Below are 22,714 nucleotides of genomic sequence, written 5' to 3'. Positions count from 1 at the left end.
TTGTATTAATGTTGGCCCATACATTATTGTTGGAATAAAGATTTCATTGATAAAAACATGCTGCATTTTGTATTTTCTACCAACGGGAATTTCAATAGAAAAAAGTTAATGATTAATCGATAATTGATCGATAACTCTAGCGATGCTCGATCAAGGAAATTTCTTCAAATGCCCATCCCTAGTAATATTAAGTTTGAGCAACAAAGTGTACAGACATTTCGGGAGGCCTAAGGAGGAGGGTAATATTACATTTGAGCAACAAAGTGTAGTCTTGTGGTGGACTCTATAGACATAATTCACTATACTGTATTATTGACATGTTTCGTTCTGTGTTATAGGGACAATGTTTCTTTAAGATCACGTGACTTGTGTGTTGATATGCCGGGCGGCGCGATGTTTTAATTTAAGTTTTTGTATGACAAAGTGAATGACCTACCGTTGCTTCTCGAGATGAGAAATTGTCTCTTCCCGTCTTTTATCGCAATTTCTACAGTATATAGAGAGAACGTCTTACCTGGGTGCGTGTGTCGATGGCGGAGCCGTTATGTTTAAATCATAACGTCTTACCTTAGCGAGTGTCGCTGCAGTGTATGCACGTGCGTGTGTGTTCTTACCTGCGCATGTGTCGATGGCAGAGCCATTATGTTTAAAAACATAACGTCTTACCTGGGCGAGTGTCGCTGCGGTGTGTTCATGTGTGTGTTCTTACCTGCGTGTGTGTCGATGGGGGAGCCGTTATGTTTCAAAACATAACGTCTTACCTGGGCGAGTGTCGCTGCCTTTGTCTTGACGTGCCGTGTGTGTGTGTGTGCGCTTCCGTGTATGTGTCGCTGACTTTGTCTTGATGTGTGGTGTGTGCGTGTGTGTGTTTCCGTGTATGTTCATACCATGTGCGTGTGTGTAGGTGCGTGCTTGCGGTGTATGTATTTGTTCGTGCGTGCTGTGTGCGCACTGACCAACTTGAGTAACTCGTACGACAGGCCTGCTTTTATATTAGTAAGATACGTACAAGTAGCTCTTCTTTTGGGGTTATTTGGGTGCCGTTCTTTTATTTTATATATTTTTATATGAACCAGAGTGCCCAAAATAAAACGTTTTGCATAGTTTAGCGTGTGCCAGCCAGAAACCGTGTCCACATTTGTTTCCCTCCATGCTGCATTTCCCCTTCCCCTCTGTCCTTCCGTCAGATGTTTTTAGCTCCCTCTGATAATGTGCAACATATATTCTGTTTCAGAGCTCACCTCAGAGAACATGCGGACCTGCTTCCAAATCATCAATGCCTACATCTACCTGTCTGCGACCGATTTCCTTCAGGTGAGGCCCTGGCAGACCAACAGATGTACAAACACAAACATCCATACTAGTTTAAACTAGCTATACAATGATGATATGGTTGTGTGTGTTTGAGACAGTGTAATAAAACCTATTAATGGGGAGTCGTAACATGGTTATTGAGATCCTCTGAAACAGTCTGCCGGATTAACTGTGGGCATCACACTTTTATAAGTGTTCATCATATGTTTGTTTATCTTTATTTTAAATAAGTCTGTGTAATTGTGTTTAAAAATATTCCTAAAATGTACCCCACAGGTTATCATTTTTGTTATTTAATTTCTTGTTTTCGCATTTTGTTTTTTTCACAATGTAATTGCGATCAATACAATGTGATCGATTGAGTGACTCGGCCGGCCAATGACTTTGGCCAGGGATCGAGCTCCTACGTTGTGCTTTGTAATGTACACATGCCCCCCCCGGTCACCATCGACCAGCACTCTGAATAACTCGGCCTCTTCCTGCTGTGCTGCCGTGTGTATTTACAGAACTATGCAGAGGCCCTGTGTCGATCCTTCTGTCATCTTCTCAAAGACATCACTAATGAAGGACAAGTTCAAGTGCTCAAGGTATGTTCTCTCTCTCGTTCTCTTTCTCTCTCTATCTCGCATTCTATTTCTCACTCACTCTGGTTGTCTTTTCACCGTTTCGGCATATCCTGCATTATCCCCCAGTTGTTGCCCCCATACAGATAAACCGGTTTCCCCCGGGTCTTCCGCTGCCATTTTGCTCCTATTCACGGAGCATGTTTGGCCTCAACAATGGCCTGCATGTATATTTGATGGTGACCTGAATTATGGGATTCATGAGGGGGCACCGAGTGGGAACTGTGGGTGGGACAACGTAATAATGGAGAGCTATGGAGACTTTGTGCCATACTTTCCCCCTTCTTGACTTCGGTTCTAGAACTTCTTGAAGTAAATAATTAATTTCTGTGTGTGTGTGTGTGTGTGTGTGTGTGTGTGTGTGTGTGTGTGTGTGTGTGTGTGTGTGTGTGTGTGTGTGTGTCCTCATTTCTCAACCACATTGATTTCACATCAGCCAAATATGGTATAAATAAATATCAATGTTGAAAATGCAACCTCTTTTGGCTTTTGCAATCAAGAGAACTCTTTCATCAAATCAGAATATACGCTTTGTCATTTCCTTCATTGCTACTTCAGACGACTTTCTATGCAATCACTTAATATTTGCTCAGGAATAATTCAGCTTCTACTTTGGCAACCAATTGATCATATTCACAACAATATTATTTAATTGGAAATGGCCATTCAGTATTTCTCAAAGCAAACTCCTATATAAGGATGACTTAAAGAAATATGAAAATGAATGGCAATAAGCTGACAATTTTTTCCGAAGGCTTTTGCCAAGTAAATTATATTTTAATTATAGGGCAGTAATCATTTTACTTTCACAAACGCTGTATGTGTAAAACGAATTAATTATTTAGCACTTTTTTTTCCCTATATCATCCAACCCGCCTTCATTCAACCTATCTTCCATGCCTGCTAGGAGTGATAGGGGTCACTTGACTCCATGAAGGCTTTGATGTTGTACTTTTTTTTAGGAATTCCCTTTCTATCACCTTTTCCCCCTAAATTAATAGAAAAATAAATACATGTATGAATACATAATGTACCATTTATCATGATTGAAGCTAATTTATTCTGTTTTGACCAGAGAATTTTGCATGTCGATGAAATTCCATGCCAGGAAACCAAGCTGCATTAAATATTTAATACGAATCGTCAAAGGCTTTTTTTGGTATGGCTTTGCTGTGGTAGGCATTTTGGCATGATCAAAGAACATCTGAAGTTCAGATGGTCACTGCCTCAGAGTTAATATGAGCTAAATGCTCTTTAGTGGATTTTTGGCAGTTAATTTAGCTTCTATTTCATGCACAGGTTATCAGTAATTAACCACCAACCCCTTTGGTGCAGCATGTAATTGAGGTTTTCGGGAGTGCCACTCAAAGCGTGATCTGTGTAATAGGGGTGAAACAATTCTAAAAGTCCCAGTTCTCTACCAAACGTCGGTAAGGTTCATCACGGTTTCAATACATTGACAAAATTTGACCATTTTTCATTTCGATTTTTCATATAAAATAGGCCAACTTTTTAAAACATTAGTCCAATCCTCATAAAATAGAAGTGTGATTGGTCTTCTGATCTCCCACATCTGCTGTAATAAGCCGTTAAAACAAGGTAGTTCTTTAGTTCTTGCAAGCACAAGAGAAGGCTTTTCAGCTAAATGTATGCAGGAAGTAATAGTGTCTCGCCGTTCAAGCACTTCAAACATGTTTTTGAACCGTGATGTCTTTGGCCGTACCGGAATCAACCGCATGTTGTTGCTTGAATGCTCGGCGGAGAGAAGTTGTTGCTGTTGGGTTAGGATTAATTTTTCGCCTAATCCCGCACATTGTCTCCAACGAGTTCACTTGGGACGTACTTGCTATTTGGGGATTTTTTTCCATTAAATCATTATGGATCAGATCTTTACTATTTTACTAGCATTGTTCAGTCATTGCACCAAGGACCCCGTTACGTAACAGTTGATATACATGAACCGTTTTACCATAGTTTGTAACAATGTACATCTAATCAAAATGTTTCAAAGGGGAAATCAGCAAATACCTTTAAGGCCTTGCATAAGTAAAGATTTTCAAACTGTGCCAACATTCAGCCTGTCCGTATTTGATGATGCCTTCTTAACTTCTCAACACTACCTCAAATTTCTTTCCCTGTTTGGCTATTTTTCTTTCAAGGGTGGCCAGATCCTTTTAGCGGTTCAAACAATCTCTTCACATCATCACATGTGTCATTGGTATTTCTGTTGTGCCCCCCGATCAAGGTGTGGCTGTATCAACCAGAGTTTCACTCGGTTAGGCTTGTCAGCATCAGACTGTGTTGGAGGTCACCCTCTTCTCCTTTTTACTTTTATTCCTCACTCATCACTCCCCCGCCCCTCCCCAAAGTAATAAATCATCTTTGGCTGAACCTCATCATTTTAATAATACACCATAGGGCCCTTTCATTTGCAGTAGGGGTTACTGTTCCGGGCAAAGTGCCACGGTGAGAGACGGAGACCGTTATTTCCACCCCAATGGTGGGCCTTAATTTCTCGTGATGTAAAATGCCAAGGCTGGTGTGCCCGACAATGCCTCACTGGATGCTGGGGTGACAGAAAAGGCACCGTATAAAACGCTGCCTTCCCCCTGTTTGATTTAGCTTAGCGGTGTCGCGCAGGAGGCCGGAGGTACATGACCAATTTAGCCGCGGGTCTCTGCTGTGCTGGAAAGTGCTGCAGTTATTTATTGACATAGTTTTGCTGTGTTGGCACAGAACAGAATGTAATTATCCTTTTCTGAGTTATATGAGCATGAAGGATGATGACTTGAAAGGGACGGGTGTGTAAGGCTGTCTGTACTTTATATTTAGGAGTTCAAAACAGTCTTAAAGTTGATTCATGTCAAAATGATCAAGAGGATCTGGGTTACTAATTGTGTCCGCGTATATAATTGCCATTTGTGCAGTTGTAGCTCTCCATTATATGGCCTGTTTCTCTCCACAAAGCAAGAATAGATTGAAGCAGAATGGTCGACCAGGAAGTGAATGGATTGTCGTCTGTATATATTTTAGATTTGTTTGGTTTTTGCCTGGATCTTTGAGGTTTTTTAATTTCTCTGTTCTTTTGCACTTGGTTCCCACCAATTATTATGATGACTATCATTTAATTATCCAGGAGTTTATCATTCACTCTGTTTAAGGACAAAAGTGTCCACTAATTGAATGCCGCGTGAAGTCGTGTTGTGTTTGTTGTTTCGCGTGCGTTTTGGGGCTTGTGAGGCACCAGCACACTAAGTTGGGAAAGCTTAAGCTCAGCATTACCACACATCTGGCTCCTTTTAATCCTTTGTCGCAAGAAGACGAGCGCTAGCTTAGCATCCCTGGGTTAACATCCATCAAGACGCATGGCAGCTCACCACACATGGGCCCCCTAAGGACAAAAGGATGAAAGTAATCAGTATGTGCCCCTTGAAGAATTCTGCACAAAAAAGATAATGTCACTTCTCTGCAACCTTGGCTTTTCTTTGTCTGTTTTGCACATTTTTCCCACTCTCACATATTTAATTCATTGCAACAGCTGTGTCATTTAAGTCACTGACCATGACATTAAAGATGGCCTTTGAAGCCATGATGTGTAAAATACTTCATGTCAAAGGAAGGAGGATGAAACATAGTTTTTTCTATGCCATGCTGCAATGGAATGCAAAAATAATTTGCACATTCTTTCTGTATTTGGAAACCAACTAATGTTATGCAACATGAACATGAACTCTCCGTACTGTCAACACCTTCTTATTATGTTTGTATTATATTTGGAAAATACAATTATATTTTCATGACAATCGAGACAATGCTATAATTTGAGGGAAAATAACCCTGCATTGTCTGAGGCTGGCTTGCCCTCTTATCACTAATACCATTTAGCAGTAATACAGGCTAACAATGACCAGCATGGCCGCCCACTCCCTGTTTCCCTGAAAGCAACACACTTTCATGTCTCGCAGTATAAATTGGCTTCCGCCAAGGAATGACCTTTTTTAATAAAAGCATCAAAACTAAAAAAAGCCCGATCACTGTCGGGCATGTAACCGTTTCTGACCTGCTCTTCTCCGCCCCCTGTATTATCGGCTGTGTCGAGACGCCTTGGATGTGTTACTTTTTTCCCCCTGTTATGCAATCCTTCCATCTGCCCCCCAACCCCCCACCACCTTCTTTCCTCCCTCGGATGCTCATCTCATCCATCATCCCGGCTGTCTTCTTGCAGGTGGTGGAGATAGCGCTGAAGGTAAGCCCCATACTGGGGGCCCACATGTTCCAGCCCCTGCTGCCAGCTGTCCTCCGAGGCGTCGTAGACGGAGAGGTGGGTCTGGTTTTTAAGCCTCCTGGCTCCGCAGTCTGTCGGTCGATACCCCGTAAGCCACATAAACAAACTGATTCCCCGAGGAATGATAGTTTAGAGGCATGTCAATATTCATGTTCATAAATATTTAGTGATGTCCAACAGCGATCACCTCTCCTGCTGTTGGAAGGTTCTGCGTTTCTCTGCCAGTTCATCAAGAACTAAGCTTATAGCGTGATGTTTTTTTTTGAACGGGGATAAGTATTACATGAGCCGTGCTTTTTAAGTTAGAGATTGTGTTTGCCCGTGTGTTCTTCTAATTCTGTGTGTGTGTGTCCGTGTCCAACAGAGGTACCCCGTGGTGATGTCGACTTATCTGGGCATCACAGGCCGTGTCCTGCTGCAGAACTCCAGTTTCTTCTCCTCTCTGCTCACACAGATGGCCTCTGAGAGCAACCAGGGGGTGAGGCTCTCCAGATCCAACAGAACGATCTGCATCAACAGACTTTGAATCTATTGTTTGAAAGCCACAGTAACACTCAAACGTTGTGGTATTGTACGATGGATTGGAGAAATGCAAAAAGAAAAGGAATTGCACATTTGAAGAAGTTTTCAAAACTGTGTAAATTTTATTTTGGGTTTTGAAAATGATTCATTAACACAATTTGTTTTGAAAAGCTCATGTTCTCCAAAGGCTAGGCTGCTCTTTCAGTGACAGCAGAGGTCAAGGCAGTGAGAGAGCCCAAACATTACTTGACAAGCATGGGAGTCCATTAGACTGACCCTTGTCACAGCGCCTTGACCCCAATCTGAAATGTCCAGCTAAGGCCTCCTTCAGTCATCCATTTGCTTTTGTTCTGTTCTCCTCATGACTCACACTTCTACACCTTTTCTCCCCCATCTTTCTGTCCAATTCTGTCCTTTTTCCACCATGTCCTTCAACACACCTTGCCGCTCTTTCCTCACTCTTCCCCTGCCTGCCTCATGACCAGATTGACCAGTTGCTGGGCAATGTGATAGAGATGTGGGTAGACCGCATGGATAACATCACCCAGCCTGAAAGGAGGAAGCTTTCGTCCCTGGCCCTGCTCTCTCTTCTCCCGTCGGACAACAGGTGAGAATATAGTGTCAATCACCGGCGTAACGTCTGTCTGCCACTCTGTTCCGAGTCTCCCAATAGGCTTTGTGCCAGGGAATTGTGCTGCGTCAAGCAGACTTTGACGGCTGAAAAAAAGAAGGGCGATGATGTGTGTCCATTGGTGAAAGACTAGACATTAACAACTGTATATACTGGGATAACGCAAAAACGGCGAGATGCATTGATGCATGATGGCCTCCTGCAGACGCTTTTATTAATGATAAAATCCGCGAAGCAGCGTTTACATCACTGGGAGGAAAGACGTGTTTCACTGAGACTTACAAAGATGCCGTTAATGGCCCTAACTGACCCACTCACTTCTAGTTTATAGCCCACACCAGCTGGCTCTCCAGCACAGACGCACAAGATGCATGTATCAGCCCACATACAGAACACATCCATTTATAGTGATCCCACAGGACTTCGCTTTACTCTTAAGGTTCTGAGAACGAAAATGTATTGGCCATAAGGGTAAGAGCCATCACTTCTCTGCCTTTTTTTTCCTTCGGCCAGAGGCGGATCAGGAGGTATAATGGGTAATCTATCAACCAGGGGGGGCTGCAGGTCTGGCTTGTTGGGCGCCAAGCAGTCCCTCGGCAATATGGCGGACTCCTTTTGCCAAGAGGGTTGATGCCTTACATCACTGACACCCGGCGCTGTTGTGGGTGTGAAAGGGGGAGGGGGGTAATGTGTGGCATCACTTGTTAGAAGTGCTTGCATGGCCACGGTGGTTAGCGGAGGTGTAGGATGATTGCATGTTTGTCGTTTATTTATGGCTCTGTATTTAGGGATTTACGTGCCCACACCTGTGGATCACTTCACATAATTCATGCGGCGCAGTCTCTTTCGATCCCACTCTATCCCTCTTTCTCATTACATCTTGTTTCGTGTGTACATTGCATTCATGGTCCTCTGTTTATGATTTTGTGTCACATCTATTTACTTCAGTGCATTGGAATCGGTAATGCAGTCGCAACATAATTTGTTTTGGGGGCCAATTCTGTGCATATTATTCACTTGATTCTGTATGGTGCATCTATTGAAAGTGTGTCTGTATTGACTACTTTCCTGAAAGTAGAGTCACAGCATGGCTTGAAATGTGAGTGCACTATACAAGGTAAAGAACACAACCCTGTTGGTGCAGTTGATTGATTGACTAGAAAGGATACTCGTCAGAATCAATAAAGATCAATATGGCTCCACTCAGGGGCAGAGGGAGACACACAAAGCTGTGAATGGAAAAACACACACGCACACACACGCACACACAAACTCAGTGAGGCCGGTGCAGGGATCCTGAGGACTGTAGAAAAGTGTTTATTTTCATGTTTCCTTTCACATCTATTTTCAGGATGTTGCAGACCATACAGCTGTACCTTTTTTTTTTCTTTAAGATAAAGTTGCTCCTGTATCTCAATGACTTGATCTCAATTCACTTTTTACCTCACGCAAGCAGTCGGGCATCATCTGGTTGATTATGCCTGTAAATGCAAATCTTCTTCAATCAACTCAAGGAGGCAGTGTGAAAGGCATGAAATTCAACCTGTGCTTTGGAGTGCTTTGTTTTTTCACGGCTATATATCGCAGCCAGACTTTAATTTAAAATAATTGAGGGGAGAAATTACCAAATTTCCTGTCTTGTCAGACGCTCTATTATGGAGCTAGTGAACAGAGGAAATGAGATGACCCTGCTGGTAGAGAATCCCTCCCTTTCGAGTCCAACGCCTTGTTTCAGAGCTCTATGTGTGTCAGGAAAGAATGTGTCAGGAAAGAATAAACCGGCACTGCCTCGCTCACACTTTTACCTGGGGGAGATTTAATGTTTCATTGTTTTGTTCAAAGTAACTACCTAATGGGTTTAGATGAGGTGAAAAACTGCTTCAATGTGCCATGAAGATTCATACTTTTATCACGATACTTGGTAGAAAGTTTTTTGCTTTCTCGTTTTGTTATCAAAGGCGTAGATGAGTGTGAATCGTAGTACTTTTTTCATAAGCTGCACAGCACCAACCTGCTTGATGAAGCTGTCTACACTTTTTCTGACACAGCCAATCACAACACACATACTGGAAGAAGATGGAAGATGTTCCAAGGCTTGGAAACGGTATACTGTATCCACGTTTAGTTACAGGATAAAAATATACTATTCAGAGAAACTTCTGAGACCTTAATTAACCTCGCAATGGATCAGCATTATAAAATATTTAATAACGAAAGTATGACGTATGTGTTGAAATAAATTATCAGTTTTGTATATATTTTTTCAAATTCAATACTTTTCTTGTCTAGCTAGAATGAACTCAATTAACTTGATTCATTGCTCAGGACATAGATTTTCTCCCGATGCATGTCTAATAAGGAGTACATTGTCAGGAAATTAAAAATGATGTACTAGCAGAAAATCACTGTTTGGTATCGCACATAGGATACAGCATAATGTATCTAGGGGGAAATAGGGACTACAAATATCACCTAACGGTGTTGTGAAGTTAAGCAGAAATCTTGTATGATCATTTCGATATTTCAAGAACCTGCCACAATATGTGTTATTGGGAAGTTCATTTTTCTCATTATTGCCATGGGCATTATGTTATCACAAATAATATATTATAAAACAGTTATAGTTATTTTAATTTGCAAATGTAGCCTTGAGGCATGGAAACCGTCCCAAATTGATTTAATAGTGTATTAGTTATTTCTGTTGCTGTTCAAAAGTTTTAATACCTGCGAATTCAGTCTTGTATTCTAGTTACGTGTATTTCTTCTAGCTTTTATGCTGCCGAAATTACTAAAAAGCACTGCCAGTGCTATGTCATATATTTTTTATTTTATTTTTATCATGTATATTCTATATTAACATATTTTTCAACATGTACAGCTAATTTCCGCTACAGTTCTTACAATAACTCTCAGTTTCTATTAATCTAAGGGAAATCATGGTTGCTATGGTAAGCGATCGAGTTCAATGGCAGCAGTCATCGACGACTTGACTTTCTCCGGTGAGGGTAAAGCTACCAGTTTCCATGGTAACTGCAAGCTCCACCAATCAAATACGATGTGTTACACTTTGATTTTTTTCTAGGATTGTTGGTAGTGTAGTAGTAAGGTTGTTTCAAATGACATCGCAAAAAAAACATTTTTCTAAAAACTAGAAGTTTACATCTTTAACTTGTGGATTCTAAAGGAGCATATACCATTGTTTCACAATATAACAGTGTAGTGTGTTAAAGTATACTTTGGATGGTTATGACATGATGGCTTTTAATCAAAACCTCTATGGAGAAAATTAATGGGATTTCTACTTCCGGAACCACACTGTTCTATAATGCTCTATAATGATTATTGCACGGATGAGTTGTTCGCACGCATGGAAATTCATTTTTGGTTAATCGGTTTCCTTTATGTTCCTAATGTCGAGTATAGATCCGCTAAAATCTAACACTGATAACGTGATCCATCTCCTTGGTTAGACAAATGGATTACAGATGGATCTGTTTTTTTCATTACTATGCATGCAAAATTTAAGATGAACGATCATTTAAGCTGTCAGTTACATATGCAATTTGCAGTGCACTGGCTGGTAAATTAGTTTCCCTAAATTGATGAGGATTTATAATCCTGTCAGCAACTGTTAAGGATAGTAACAAATCCTATCACAGCTACTAAATTAAAGTAATAAATACAAATAAATAATGAATCTTGAAGATCATTTCCTTCAACTGTTTTCATTAGATTCTAGCTGTTATTTTTGCTTTTCTTGTTGTACGTCATCCTGAACTAAGCTGTACTTTTTTTATATATATATAATAATATAACAATAGAGCTGGCAAGAATGTCCCTTACACATATCCCCTCTTTAAGCCACAGAGGATCAGAGTTTCTCCAAAGGGATAACATTATCACTTGAGCACCACCTTATACTCTCAAAGTCACGCCAGCCTATATTTACTCTGGATTATTCTACCTTCAGTCTCACAAAACTTTTCTGAAACTTTTCATTACTTTCCAAAACATTTTAAAATGTTCAACAAAGATGTCAGGACAAAGGGAGACTCGGTCACAGCCTCAGTCCAGGTGGGGGCAGCCATGTGCAATTTTACTTTCAAGGTGTTTAGCAGAAACTTTAATCCAAAGCGATTTACAACAAGTATATCTGTCAGAAGAAAGAGAAACCACAATATATTGCTGTCGGTACAGTTAGGATGTTCAGAGAAACAAGTGCCAAGCACGTACAATTGGTTAACCGATTCCCTGTATACAACAAGGATAACTAGGATATGATGCTGCACAATGCTAAATACTATTTTTAAGTGCCAGGTCGTACAAACATGCAATAAGTGCGGAAGACGAGTGTTTTCAGGAGGGTAAGTGGGGAGGAGGGGCGGGAGGAGGCTATGCAGAGTCGAGGTGAACTCTGAAGTGAACAAGTGAGTCTTGAGTCTGTTGCGGAAGCTAGTGAGCGACTGTGCGGTCGTGACATCGGCAGGGAGCTCGTTCCACCAATTTCACATTGCCTGTAACCTGATCTCAGATCCAGCAGTCAGACTATGTCACAGCAGAGCTCCTGGGGAGAGATGGCACATTGCCCGTGGTGGGCAGTGTAACGCTTTGCTTCCTGTCTCGTTATTCCACCGAAGAAAACACTATTTGTGTTGTACTTGTCAAATGATTTCGAAACATGTGTTTCTGCAGTGGCTAGACTACACTGTGTTGATTTGAAACCTTTACAGTTTTTTACAGTTAACTATTGCCTTCAGAGTTTAACTAAACTTCACCCCAATCCCTGTTAGATCAACCTGCACCCCTTGGCATTCCTTTGATTCATGGTAGGGAGTCATTGTAATTTATCCTGATTATAAAACAATTATAATTGCATTTCTGTGGTCAATTTTATGAAGATCCTGTTTGCGTGGTTGCGTGGCATTATGAGCACAAACATGGAACGCTAAGCAATCATTAGGAAAGTCATTGAACATGATCCACATGTAATTCAAATGTACAGATATGGGGTCACCAGTATTTAACAATTGCTTGTGCCTTGAGGATGCTAGCGTTTTCTCGCATGGTGTGACCGCATGTGATTGGATCACCTTTGTGAGTTATTTAACCTTCACCTCTTAAGCTCCAGCCTATTTTTAATTATCTAATTTGTCTAATTAATATGCTTGGTGTTTGAGTTGTGTTTGGTGTGTGTAAAAATGACTTGTATGTGCTTGTAGCGGAGTTTCTCATGTTTAATTTGATATGACTGTTTCTACATAATAAGGGCAGTGTTGTATGCCTTTTGCTGCGAGATTGATCAGGGTCTTCCCAAATCTGGGGAACCTCGAGTTTAACAGGTTAAACTAGGGCGCTGGTGTTGGTAAACAATCATGTGTGGTTCAACGGTTTCCAATTAATGCCCTACATAATAGCTTCGCGAATCCAATCCTCGCTCCCCTAAAAGTTATAGTCTCATGTGCGTTCTCTATTCAGTGTTGCCGTTCCATTATCAAGGGGTAATGGGACATAACTGGTGATCAAGCTAGCAGGCCGAGTTTATCGGGCTTTTAATTGACAACTATTGCACCACAGATGTTGTAATAAAGCATTGTGACCAAAAACAGAGCAGATGGTTATTAACAGGAAAATTAATACTTTTTAACTTAAAATATCTGTGGATAAAAAAGGGTTTGCTCTATGTTCGTATGAGTCTCTGCCTCTCTTTGCGTGCTTGGATTTAGTTTATTTTGATTTCCATTTCTCTTCCGCTGTCCAGGTGTGAGCAGCGTAGCCCGAGGTGGACGTCCTCAGCCTGATACTCACGAGGCTGACAGAACCTTTGAAGCATCAATGCCCACTCCCACACATATTTCCCTTTCCTCATTTTTGTGATGATATCGCTCTACTTTCTCTTTCGTTGTTATTGTCTGACTCATTCCCTTCAAAGGCTGACTAAAATAATGCATCATCTGCTTGCAATTTGCCTAAAGGCACCAATTAGCATTTTAAGGGCATATGTTTCTTTTTGTTTAGAGGTAAAATTTTAAGGCTGATAATAAATGTCTTCACCCAAAATATTTGAACAGGCAGATAGTTTTGGAATTGCCATGACTCGCAGTGACATCTGCTGACTCTGTTTTTAGGGGCAGCACATCGTGGTCAAACTCATATCTTGCGTATCTACTGTATTAAATATGCTATCCTGTATTAACCTGGAATCGTCCACCGCTACTTTTTTCAAGGTGGCTGTTGTATCCTTGCTTGTGAGATCGTCCTGATATTCACGTTGCGTTTCGCAATGGATATCAGTCTTGCTTTAGCTGGGCAGCAATTGCCCAAATATGGCCGCAGCCTGACTTTGTTTAAAGAAACTCCAGCCAATCAGAGTGACGTACATGCTCTCTCGGCTCTTGTTGAATCTGGTTGGAAGTAAAGCAAAAACGTATTGTTATCTGGGATAAGCTGGCCTAGCAGATTTCTCTTCATCTTTTAGCATAGTCTATTTCGGGTACATTTAGACACGGTTTTGATTGTTACACTTTCCTTAGGCCCCCGCCATTGTTTTTTTTAATCCAGCAGACCTTGTTCATCATGAACTGAAACGAGCGCTGATTGGTCCTAGATTTGTTACTTTTTTGGAAAAGGCATTAAACGACAGGCCAGACCGATCTGCAGACAGAAACAGATTGTGAACTCGCAAGATAGGATGGTCATGAAGAAAGGTTTTATCCAGCATGAATATATGTTTGTAGTAATAATACGAAACTAGATTACTATTTTTGTAGTACATATATTGGTAATACAAAGATGACACTTTGAGTAATCTGATGGTTTGTTTGTTCCCCAATGGTACATATCTCTATTTTTGACTAAATAATGTTGTTGCTCTGGGAGCTGAAGGGAACATAATGTGAATATCCATTTCAAAGGGGAACGCAGGATTTGCTAAAATATTCTAAATATGGACGTGTGTGCCAATATTTGAAATGATGCACAAATTGGCACCCACATCATGAATATAACTATATGAATATAACAAAATTCTCTCTACTTTTAGTACAATCTCACCTAAAACAGGCAGACCAGTACAGTTTGGTTTGATTACAAACTTCCTTTTTTCTGTCTTTTGTTTCAGTGTGATCCAGGACAAGTTCTGTGGCATCGTCAACATCTGCGTGGAGGCGCTGCACGACGTGATGACCGAGGACTCTGACACGGGCACCTCCAGAGAGTAGGTCCACTGCTTTGTCACTTTTATCTACTAAGTCTTCTCTGCCAAGACACACTACCTGCTGAGTTTAATAGGAAAACGCCCGAGAAATGACGCATGGAAAAACAAAAAGAGCGACCCTGAGATTTCACACAGAAGCAGTAAAATGGTCAATGTTGGGTTTCTTTGGACAGGCATGGTTGCTATGATTTAGGAAGGTTTGAGAGTTTGTTTTGGAAAGTGGGAAATATTTGGGTCATTATGGCACACCTTGGATTGGAATGAAATGGGAAATCCACCAAACCCAAGGTTGAAAAATGAATTGTTTTACACAAAGGAGTAGCAACTGTTTGCCAAGGACGGTTTGCAAAAAGGGGAAGATTGGAGTGGGCGACTCTGACAAGCGACGATCAAGAAGAGGTTATAACCTGTGAAATAGCACAGAGCGTATTTGCTCAACCTGGGAGAAAAAAAAAGGAAAACGCTGTCCTCTCTTGCTAGACGTTCACGTCTTGTCTGTGCCCTACCCTGATTCCTCACACTCTGTCCTTGGTGTCCCCCTCGCCTTTCATTGACAAACTCTTAGAGCACAATGTTTCTTAAATGACGAATGCACTGTTATCCTAACCTATCTTCTGACTGTATTTTCCCCATTCAAACCAAACCCTACAAAGTTTTTCATCCACTTTGAGCGTGTCATCTGAAATCTTTATATTATAGACACATTACTTTAATGCCATAGATTTCCATGTTCATCAACCGCCTGTGTGTGTACAATAATTTTTTTACATGGAAATGCACCTCAATGCCCCAGTTATGCTGAACCACGGTTTAGATCTTTTCAGAGGATGTGACGTAACTTTGTCAATGGAAAGCGCTCAATAAGTTAAAGGAACATTATCCTTTTCCTTCTTCCGTCCTTCCTATTTTAACATTAAAATATTAAAAGGGAACAGATGACTGCTTGCACCATGTGTGTTAATCATGACGTGTCTTGGGCATTGATTTGTGTTTACTGGACCCATTAGAGATGGGTATTCTCACAGATAGAATACTCCACCATTGTGTTGGAATCTTCTCGGCGCAGTGTCATAATTTAAGTGTTTTTCGGCAGCCATTTGCACATGCAATAATTGGGCATGACGGTTGGCAAGCCTTTTCATATTGCACTTTAATATCATTATAGAAATCCCTTTTGGCCAATATATTCTGTTATCGTGTAGACATGGTAATTCTGTTCATTTGTATGCTGCCTGTTCGTCCGTGTTGATAGTTTTCATGGAGCATTTCATACGTATTGCAGAAGATCATGGCAGTAGTTTATAAACAATGTACATCTTTTTCATAGATGCTTTGAAATAAATAGATATGTTAATTTATTACTAATGGTTTCAAAAACATGTTTGATGTAACAAAATATAGCTCATTAATTTAGACGTATATGCCCTCAAGGTTTGTGCTGACGGGTGAATCATGCAACTACATGTTACTGTAGGAAATCATTCACACACACACACAAACACACACACACACACACACTCTATTAGTCATTCGCCACTCTTTGCCATCCATGGTCAAGAAGGATATGAGTAACATCGATCATCGAGACCTGATCCATGCAGCCCCTATCGTGTTTGTGCATATGGGTGTGTTATTGCACAAATAGTGCGTCCATTTTATATGCCCATTTCTATATTCTCATCAGATCTCCTGCAGGTTATAGGTCACGTAACGTAGAGGTAGGGTGTCGCCAAGGACTAAAGACAGAAGCGAGGTCACGGTACAAAGGTTTAGCTCGGTGGGTTCCCCTGAATACAGATCAGCCGCTCTGGAAGTCTCACCGATCTAGAATGAATAGCGTCCGGAATTTTTGCAATTTATCATTTGCTTGCATGCGTTTGTATGTGTGTGTATGGGAGAGAGCGAGAAAGAGAGAGGGAGACAGTGACTAATGATGAAAGAGGGAGACAGTTGAATTTGAATTTCTGTGAGACCATCTGAATAGTGTGTGCGTGTGCCTTTGTATGCACCTGTGTGTGTGTGTGTGTGTGTGTGTGTGTGTGTGTGTGTGTCTGTGCCCTGCCTTGACTGAAGCGGTGTCTTACTGTGCCTGCTGGGGTTATTCATATTGAGTGGAATATTTCTGTGTCTGCAGCTGCATGCTGATGAGCAATTTTGAGGAGCCCAAACTAAGTGAGGATGAGGAGCCACCCACTGAGCAGGACAAGAGGAAGAAACTGGTGAGTAAAAACAAGCGCACGCAGTTAAAAACACTACCTCACACAACTGATTATAGATGTTGACAGGATCCTTGTATGTGTATTAGTGCTGTCAATAGATTAAAAAACAACAACTAATTAATCTCACAATTTTCTGTAATTAATCTAGATTAATTAATCAATAAATTAATCTCAATTAATCTAATTTTTCTACTTAAGGCCGAAGCTTGTAACAGATATTTACTTGAGTAAAATCATGGAATTAATGTAGAATCAACACAAAGAAAGTATATCTAGATTAAAATACTATTTTAATAGCTTTCTTTCTTCTTTGAATACAATTTCTCTCCTGTGAATACAAATGTTAAAAAAAATCATCAACATTGACTCAACTTTAATGGCATCTTTCTTATATCTGCGGCTCTAGCAGAAATAAAAACGACCCAGGCCTATGTTAAAGTGCAGAGGGCGATAATGTCTTATATGAACGGCCAGTAATATATTATTACAACAAAAATGTGTTCCATAATCATGTCAGTTGAATTTCAAAAAGGTGCATGAGTTAATGTAAAAAAAGAACAAGAAAAGATACTGCTCTGAACATTGAACATTTTTCCCTCCATAGGGACAATTTGGCTTAGTCCTTCTTTACTCTCCAGTTACTGAGGCATACCAGTCTGTTTACGTTATCAGGGGACAAAGAAGCTTGCTTCGTTTGAACGATGTAGCCAGAGAGTGATAACAAGCTCTCACAAGGCACTGTGGTTACAGGCACTGTGGTTGAAATGTACTTGTGTGCAATGGGTGCCAGCTAAAGATGAACTACTTCTATGGTAGTTGAATTCAGCTTTGCAAAGTGTGCAAATTACTTTAGATTTCTCCAACTGGCAATTTTTTGAAGTGAAACTTTCCTCCTAAAATTCTGTCTTTGTCCATCTTTGCGCCAGCGAATGCGCTCTAACCAAGCGGCTTGCTTTGTGTAGTTTGGCTTAGAGCTTAGATCAGGCCCAGAAAATCAAGCCCGACCCGGCCTGAACCCGTGCACGTTCTGTCCGAGCCCGGTCCGGCCCGACACATTAACTGCTATTATGAGCCCGAGCCCGATTTCAACCCGACATTTTTTTTTAATACATGTGTAACTTTGTACACATTTGTTACTTAGGCCTACTCTGCTAAATATATATGTAAGGGATAATGTATAGAACGCCGGTCATTATCTGGAAAATAAGCCCCGACAGGGTGAACAGGACACTGACGTGCAGCGGAGGTGTCTTGCTTCGCCCTGAAGGGGCTTATTTTCGATAATGACCAGCGACGTTCTATACATTATCCCGCTTATTACACGGCTACTTGCCAAAACGAAAAAATAACTTCACATGGTGTGTCTTTTTACAATTTATTCGTTGACAAGTTACCGTTCTACTACCCATGCAAGTGAACGGGGTATTCCACGGCATTGAGAAGACCCGTGTAACGAAGGCCTATAATATTTCTATTTATGGCATAGATTTCTCCTCAGATTAGGCCAATAAAGCAATGATTAAGAAAAAAATAAATAAACACAAACGCTCGATCAAAGGCCCGACCCGGCCCGAGGATAGTGGTGGGAAATATCGGCCCGAACCGGCCGGCTCGGGCTCGTGCAGAGAATCTAAACTCTAGTTTGGCTGCACACGCGCACAGAGGTTATGGGTCAGCTGCTACAGGAAGTGGCAAAACTGCGTTAACGGCGTTGATTTTTTTTTAACATGTCACAAAATTTAAATTAATCTCCAAAATGAACGTGTTAATTTTGACAGCACTGATGTATATATTTTTTTTTTATAGATACCATTTTATATTTTTCTTTTAAGACATCGTGACATTACACTACAATAAATATTCTTGGCTTCAGCCTGTGTTAACAGCCTAGTGACTCCAGGACTGAATTACAGTAACAGAGTGGTCACTTGAAAAGTAGGGTCCAAAGGATGCTAGTTTTGACACAAAACCAATCTATTTTCCCATCTCTTGCCCACCCTCCATCGCTCTCTTCGTCCACATTTACCTCTGTATTATCTTTATATCTTCTAATGACCCCTCTTTGTTACATCTGCAATCTCTCGCATCTGCTCTTCTAACTGTCTTGCGACCCCTCACACACTCTTCCTTTTCATTCATCCCATCCATCTTTTTTTTAATTTTCATCACACCAACCCATTCCCCCCTTCTTTATAAACACACACACACACACACACACACACACACACACACACACACACCCTTTCGCTCTCTGACTTGTTCACGTGCACACATTTGTTTTTTGTGCGGCTGTAGGCCACGTTTATTTGGAGGAGCAATGAAGAACTAATTTGGTACTGTTGTAGTATTTCCACATGGTAGTCACAGTGGGGGGTGCAGAAGGCGCCTCTAATTGAACTGTTAATTGGCTTTGACTGGAATCCTGCTGACGCAGCAGACAATCTTATTAAACCTACTCCATTGAATTACTCTGGCACACTCTGGTCGTCTATGTTGGGCTAATTAGATATAGAAAATTTGCTTCAATGTTGAATCGTGTACTTTTGACTTTCTTTTCTAAAAATACTATTTCGCGCACATACAAACACGCATGCATTCTCACACACACACACACACACACACACACACACACACACACACACACACACACACACACACACACACACAAACACACACACACGTGTGTGTGTGTAAGCTTGGTGATATCCTCCCCAAAGCACTTATCACCTTAGCCCAGACCCTGGACTGAGCTGAATTTTTGCCCAAGGGAGAGGGTAGAAGTGGAAACTCTGCACTGTGTCATCCATAGCCACCTTAGTGTCTGTGTGTGTGTGTGTGTGTTCAAAGTTCATAAGTATCAAGTGTCTTTTTGAGAAGACCAAGGAAAGGCATCTGTGACATTTTCTAGTGACTCACTTTTGTGCTCTTTGGCTACAATGTTGGCATCAGTTTCTCACTTTATTTTGTAATAGGTGTGTGCACACAACCCAAAGTTTGTGTGTGTGTAAGAGGCGGGGGAACTGCTTGTTCTGCTGTGGTCTCTTGATGAATAGTCATGCATATTTGCTTTGCAGCAGACAGACATGTTATTTGTCGCTGAAACTGCAGACACATATTGAGAAAAGTATTATATTGTTATTAAAGGCAGATGAAACGTTTTAAGCTACAAATTGCCATGTGCAAAGCTGCTGGTACAAACAACTCTTCAAATTCATGACTTTTATTCTTTGTAATGCTTTGCCTGGAACTACACCCTTTAGCATATTATTATATCAGAAGCATTCTAGCTTGCTTACCTAGAAGACACTGTAGACTACTAATGCTACTGGCTGTTTGAAGGCATTCCACACCAATCTATTTTGTATAGAAACCTTCTTCGCGGGAGAACGGGTGTAAACACGCTTTTCGACTTTTTCTTGCAGTGTCGTGTGTGCGCTGATGGCTGGTATAACCTGTGTGCATTGATTACCAAATGCACAACAGGTGTGCACCCTCACCCAGCACCACGCTCTAATCAACCACACACTCTCCACACTTACGCTCTCATCACCTGCGGTTATACCGTAGAGCAGAAAAAACAGATTGATGAGCCTACCGATGTAAACAAAGAGAGCATTAATGTCTCATAACCATAAACATAGCCTGCCCCGTTTTCCTCGTCTTTAGTATGGCCAACAGCCGTTATCATAAGGAGGTTATAAGTAGTCGACATGAACAATGACCAGTAAGTGATCTGGTTTTTAGGCAGATGCCGCATGCTAACTTTTAATCCGTAGCTCAGGATCTGAATGAACCGTTGATGCATAGCTGTCTCATTAAAACACAGATCTTCCAGAAGAGCTGTAGGTTAGATGCAAACAACCAAACGCCTAACCACATCTCCATGCTGTGCTCTGCTGCCGTCATGAACTATACGGCTCTGCACGTCCTCTGGTCAATCATTCAATAATTTGATCCAGCATAGAGCAAGCGCAAAAGAAATAGAACACAGGAGGGATTTATTAAGCCAATACATCTTTAACCTTTCCACAGACATGGATCATTGTTGTCCTCCAACTGAACCCTGTTAAGTGCAACACTTCATTAAGTACGTTAAACTTTGCTCCATCCTAAACACCCCCAGAACTGCCATGAGTCTCTCTGCACAGTAGCATCGAGGCATTGGTTTTGAATAGATGGGCACTGTTTTGGCTGTCTGGCTGTGATAAACAATGTGTCTCCAGCCCATTTTCATGCTGGGCGGGAATCATCCATGCCCCTGTATGAGCCTGCACAATGGCTTTTATTATTGAAGCAGTTTGCAATGATCCTACCTATAGCTCACATGTAGCTATTTATAATACTACATTAATAATCTGTCTGCACAATGATATATAGTTTTGTATTAAGAATAAACACAACTTTTGCAAAGTCTAAAGTAATGCAGGGTGTCCTGCGTTCCACATGATTATTAGTTGTAAGAGGGCTGAACATGAACCAGGCCTTAATACGCTGAGTTTGTGAACGTGGCTTGTGGAAACGGGTGGGATATCCACTTGGCCAAGATTACGGACCCGTACGATAAGATGAAGGTGCATGGATATAGCTGTCTGGCAACCGTGAATACAGCAAATCCAAGCATTCGCTCATTGCTCTGTTGCCTTTTCCCTCAAACTTATCTTATCATCTTCTGTTCCTTTCCTCTTCTTTTTTTTTTCCTCCAACCTCTGTCAGCTCCCTCCTTCTCATCCACTCTCAATCTTCTCCCATCCCCTACCCCGCTCTAAACACATCACTCGTGATGTCTTTCACCGTGCCAGAGACTGTGCGCTGTCTCTCTGTAGCCGTGGGTGACGCCTCTGTGATTGGGCTGTTTTGTCTTGTCGGAAGAGGAGATTTGCCGGTTCCTCGGTCGACGCCTACCATCCTGAATAAAAGATGAACGGAGTGAACAGAGGGATAAATGGAAAATTACCTTGCCCTGTCTTCCTCCTGTTATTCTCTTCGCTGTTGTTGTTGTTGCATGATTCTGTGTACTTTGTGTGTGCTTGGTGTGTGTGTGTGCGATTGTGTGTGTGTGCTTGTGTGCAGGCACGCATCCATTCTCATACTTCCACCACCACCTTTTTATTATTCTAGTTTCTCTTGCTAGAGATTTTGTCCAGCATTGAGAGTGAGTAGGACCGGAGTCATGTTTGTGTTTATTAGTTTGCAGCATTCTCTGCCCTCAACCAGTAAGGGTAGGGTTTAGGGTAGTGTTGGTGACAAATGGGTGGATGGAAAATGGATGCGGGCAGGTCCAACCAATGGCACGGAAGGTTGAGCGGGTCCGCAGCCAGGGTTGAAGATGAAATGAAGGGGAGTCTGCAACAGGTGATGGAGGATGACGATTGTATGAAAACATTGATGGACTTTGTTTATGTTTTTTAAGAAGCCTATAAATCTTTCTCTTGTAGAGGAGGAATTGATGGGGCTGATATTTACAACCAGGCTGGGTTCGCCATCCAGAATCCTATCACTTTGCAAGTCGTGTTTGAAGATGTGTTCACTTTGTCAAGTTTTAAATTGGACCCGAGAGTCGTAGATGCAAAGAGAGCAGTTAGTGCTGTGCTTTTGGCATCCATTTTGAGTCCTCACCTTGTGCCCATCACAGCATCTTTGTGCTTCAGTATAATAGAGTGTGAATGAGCTTCCTTTTTGTTGCCTGAATATTGTATGAGTTCATACACTTTGGGGTTGTTTTTGATTTGAAATAAAAAATAAAAATAAGCTTATCTTACACTAGCCTGTATGTTTCACTCCTCTCCGGGCCTGGGTCTAGGTAGAAAGTGAAAAGGGTTTGATATTATGTAGCCTAATTAATCCAGCCCACCAACCCTTGAAAGATTAAAATGAAAGTCCTGTATTATGGTGTGTGTGTGTGTGTGT

At 41.3% G+C, this 22,714-nt stretch overlaps 1 protein-coding gene across 1 annotated transcript in view; it reads left to right on the top strand.

Moving 5' to 3' along the window:
- Positions 1-22,714, top strand: part of ipo11 (importin 11) — a 129,211-nt gene that overhangs the window by 81,364 nt on the left and 25,133 nt on the right. The window contains exons 23-29 of the mRNA XM_079755849.1: positions 1,235-1,314; positions 1,821-1,901; positions 6,163-6,258; positions 6,587-6,700; positions 7,230-7,351; positions 14,493-14,588; positions 16,723-16,807. Coding sequence (XP_079611975.1) covers positions 1,235-1,314; positions 1,821-1,901; positions 6,163-6,258; positions 6,587-6,700; positions 7,230-7,351; positions 14,493-14,588; positions 16,723-16,807 — 674 coding nt within the window. The remainder of the gene's footprint in view (positions 1-1,234; positions 1,315-1,820; positions 1,902-6,162; positions 6,259-6,586; positions 6,701-7,229; positions 7,352-14,492; positions 14,589-16,722; positions 16,808-22,714) is intronic.

This window comes from Pollachius pollachius (genome assembly GCF_949987615.1).
Source record: "Pollachius pollachius genome assembly, chromosome: 1".
Taxonomy (NCBI): domain Eukaryota; kingdom Metazoa; phylum Chordata; class Actinopteri; order Gadiformes; family Gadidae; genus Pollachius; species Pollachius pollachius.
This window is presented reverse-complemented; position numbering and strand designations above follow the sequence as displayed.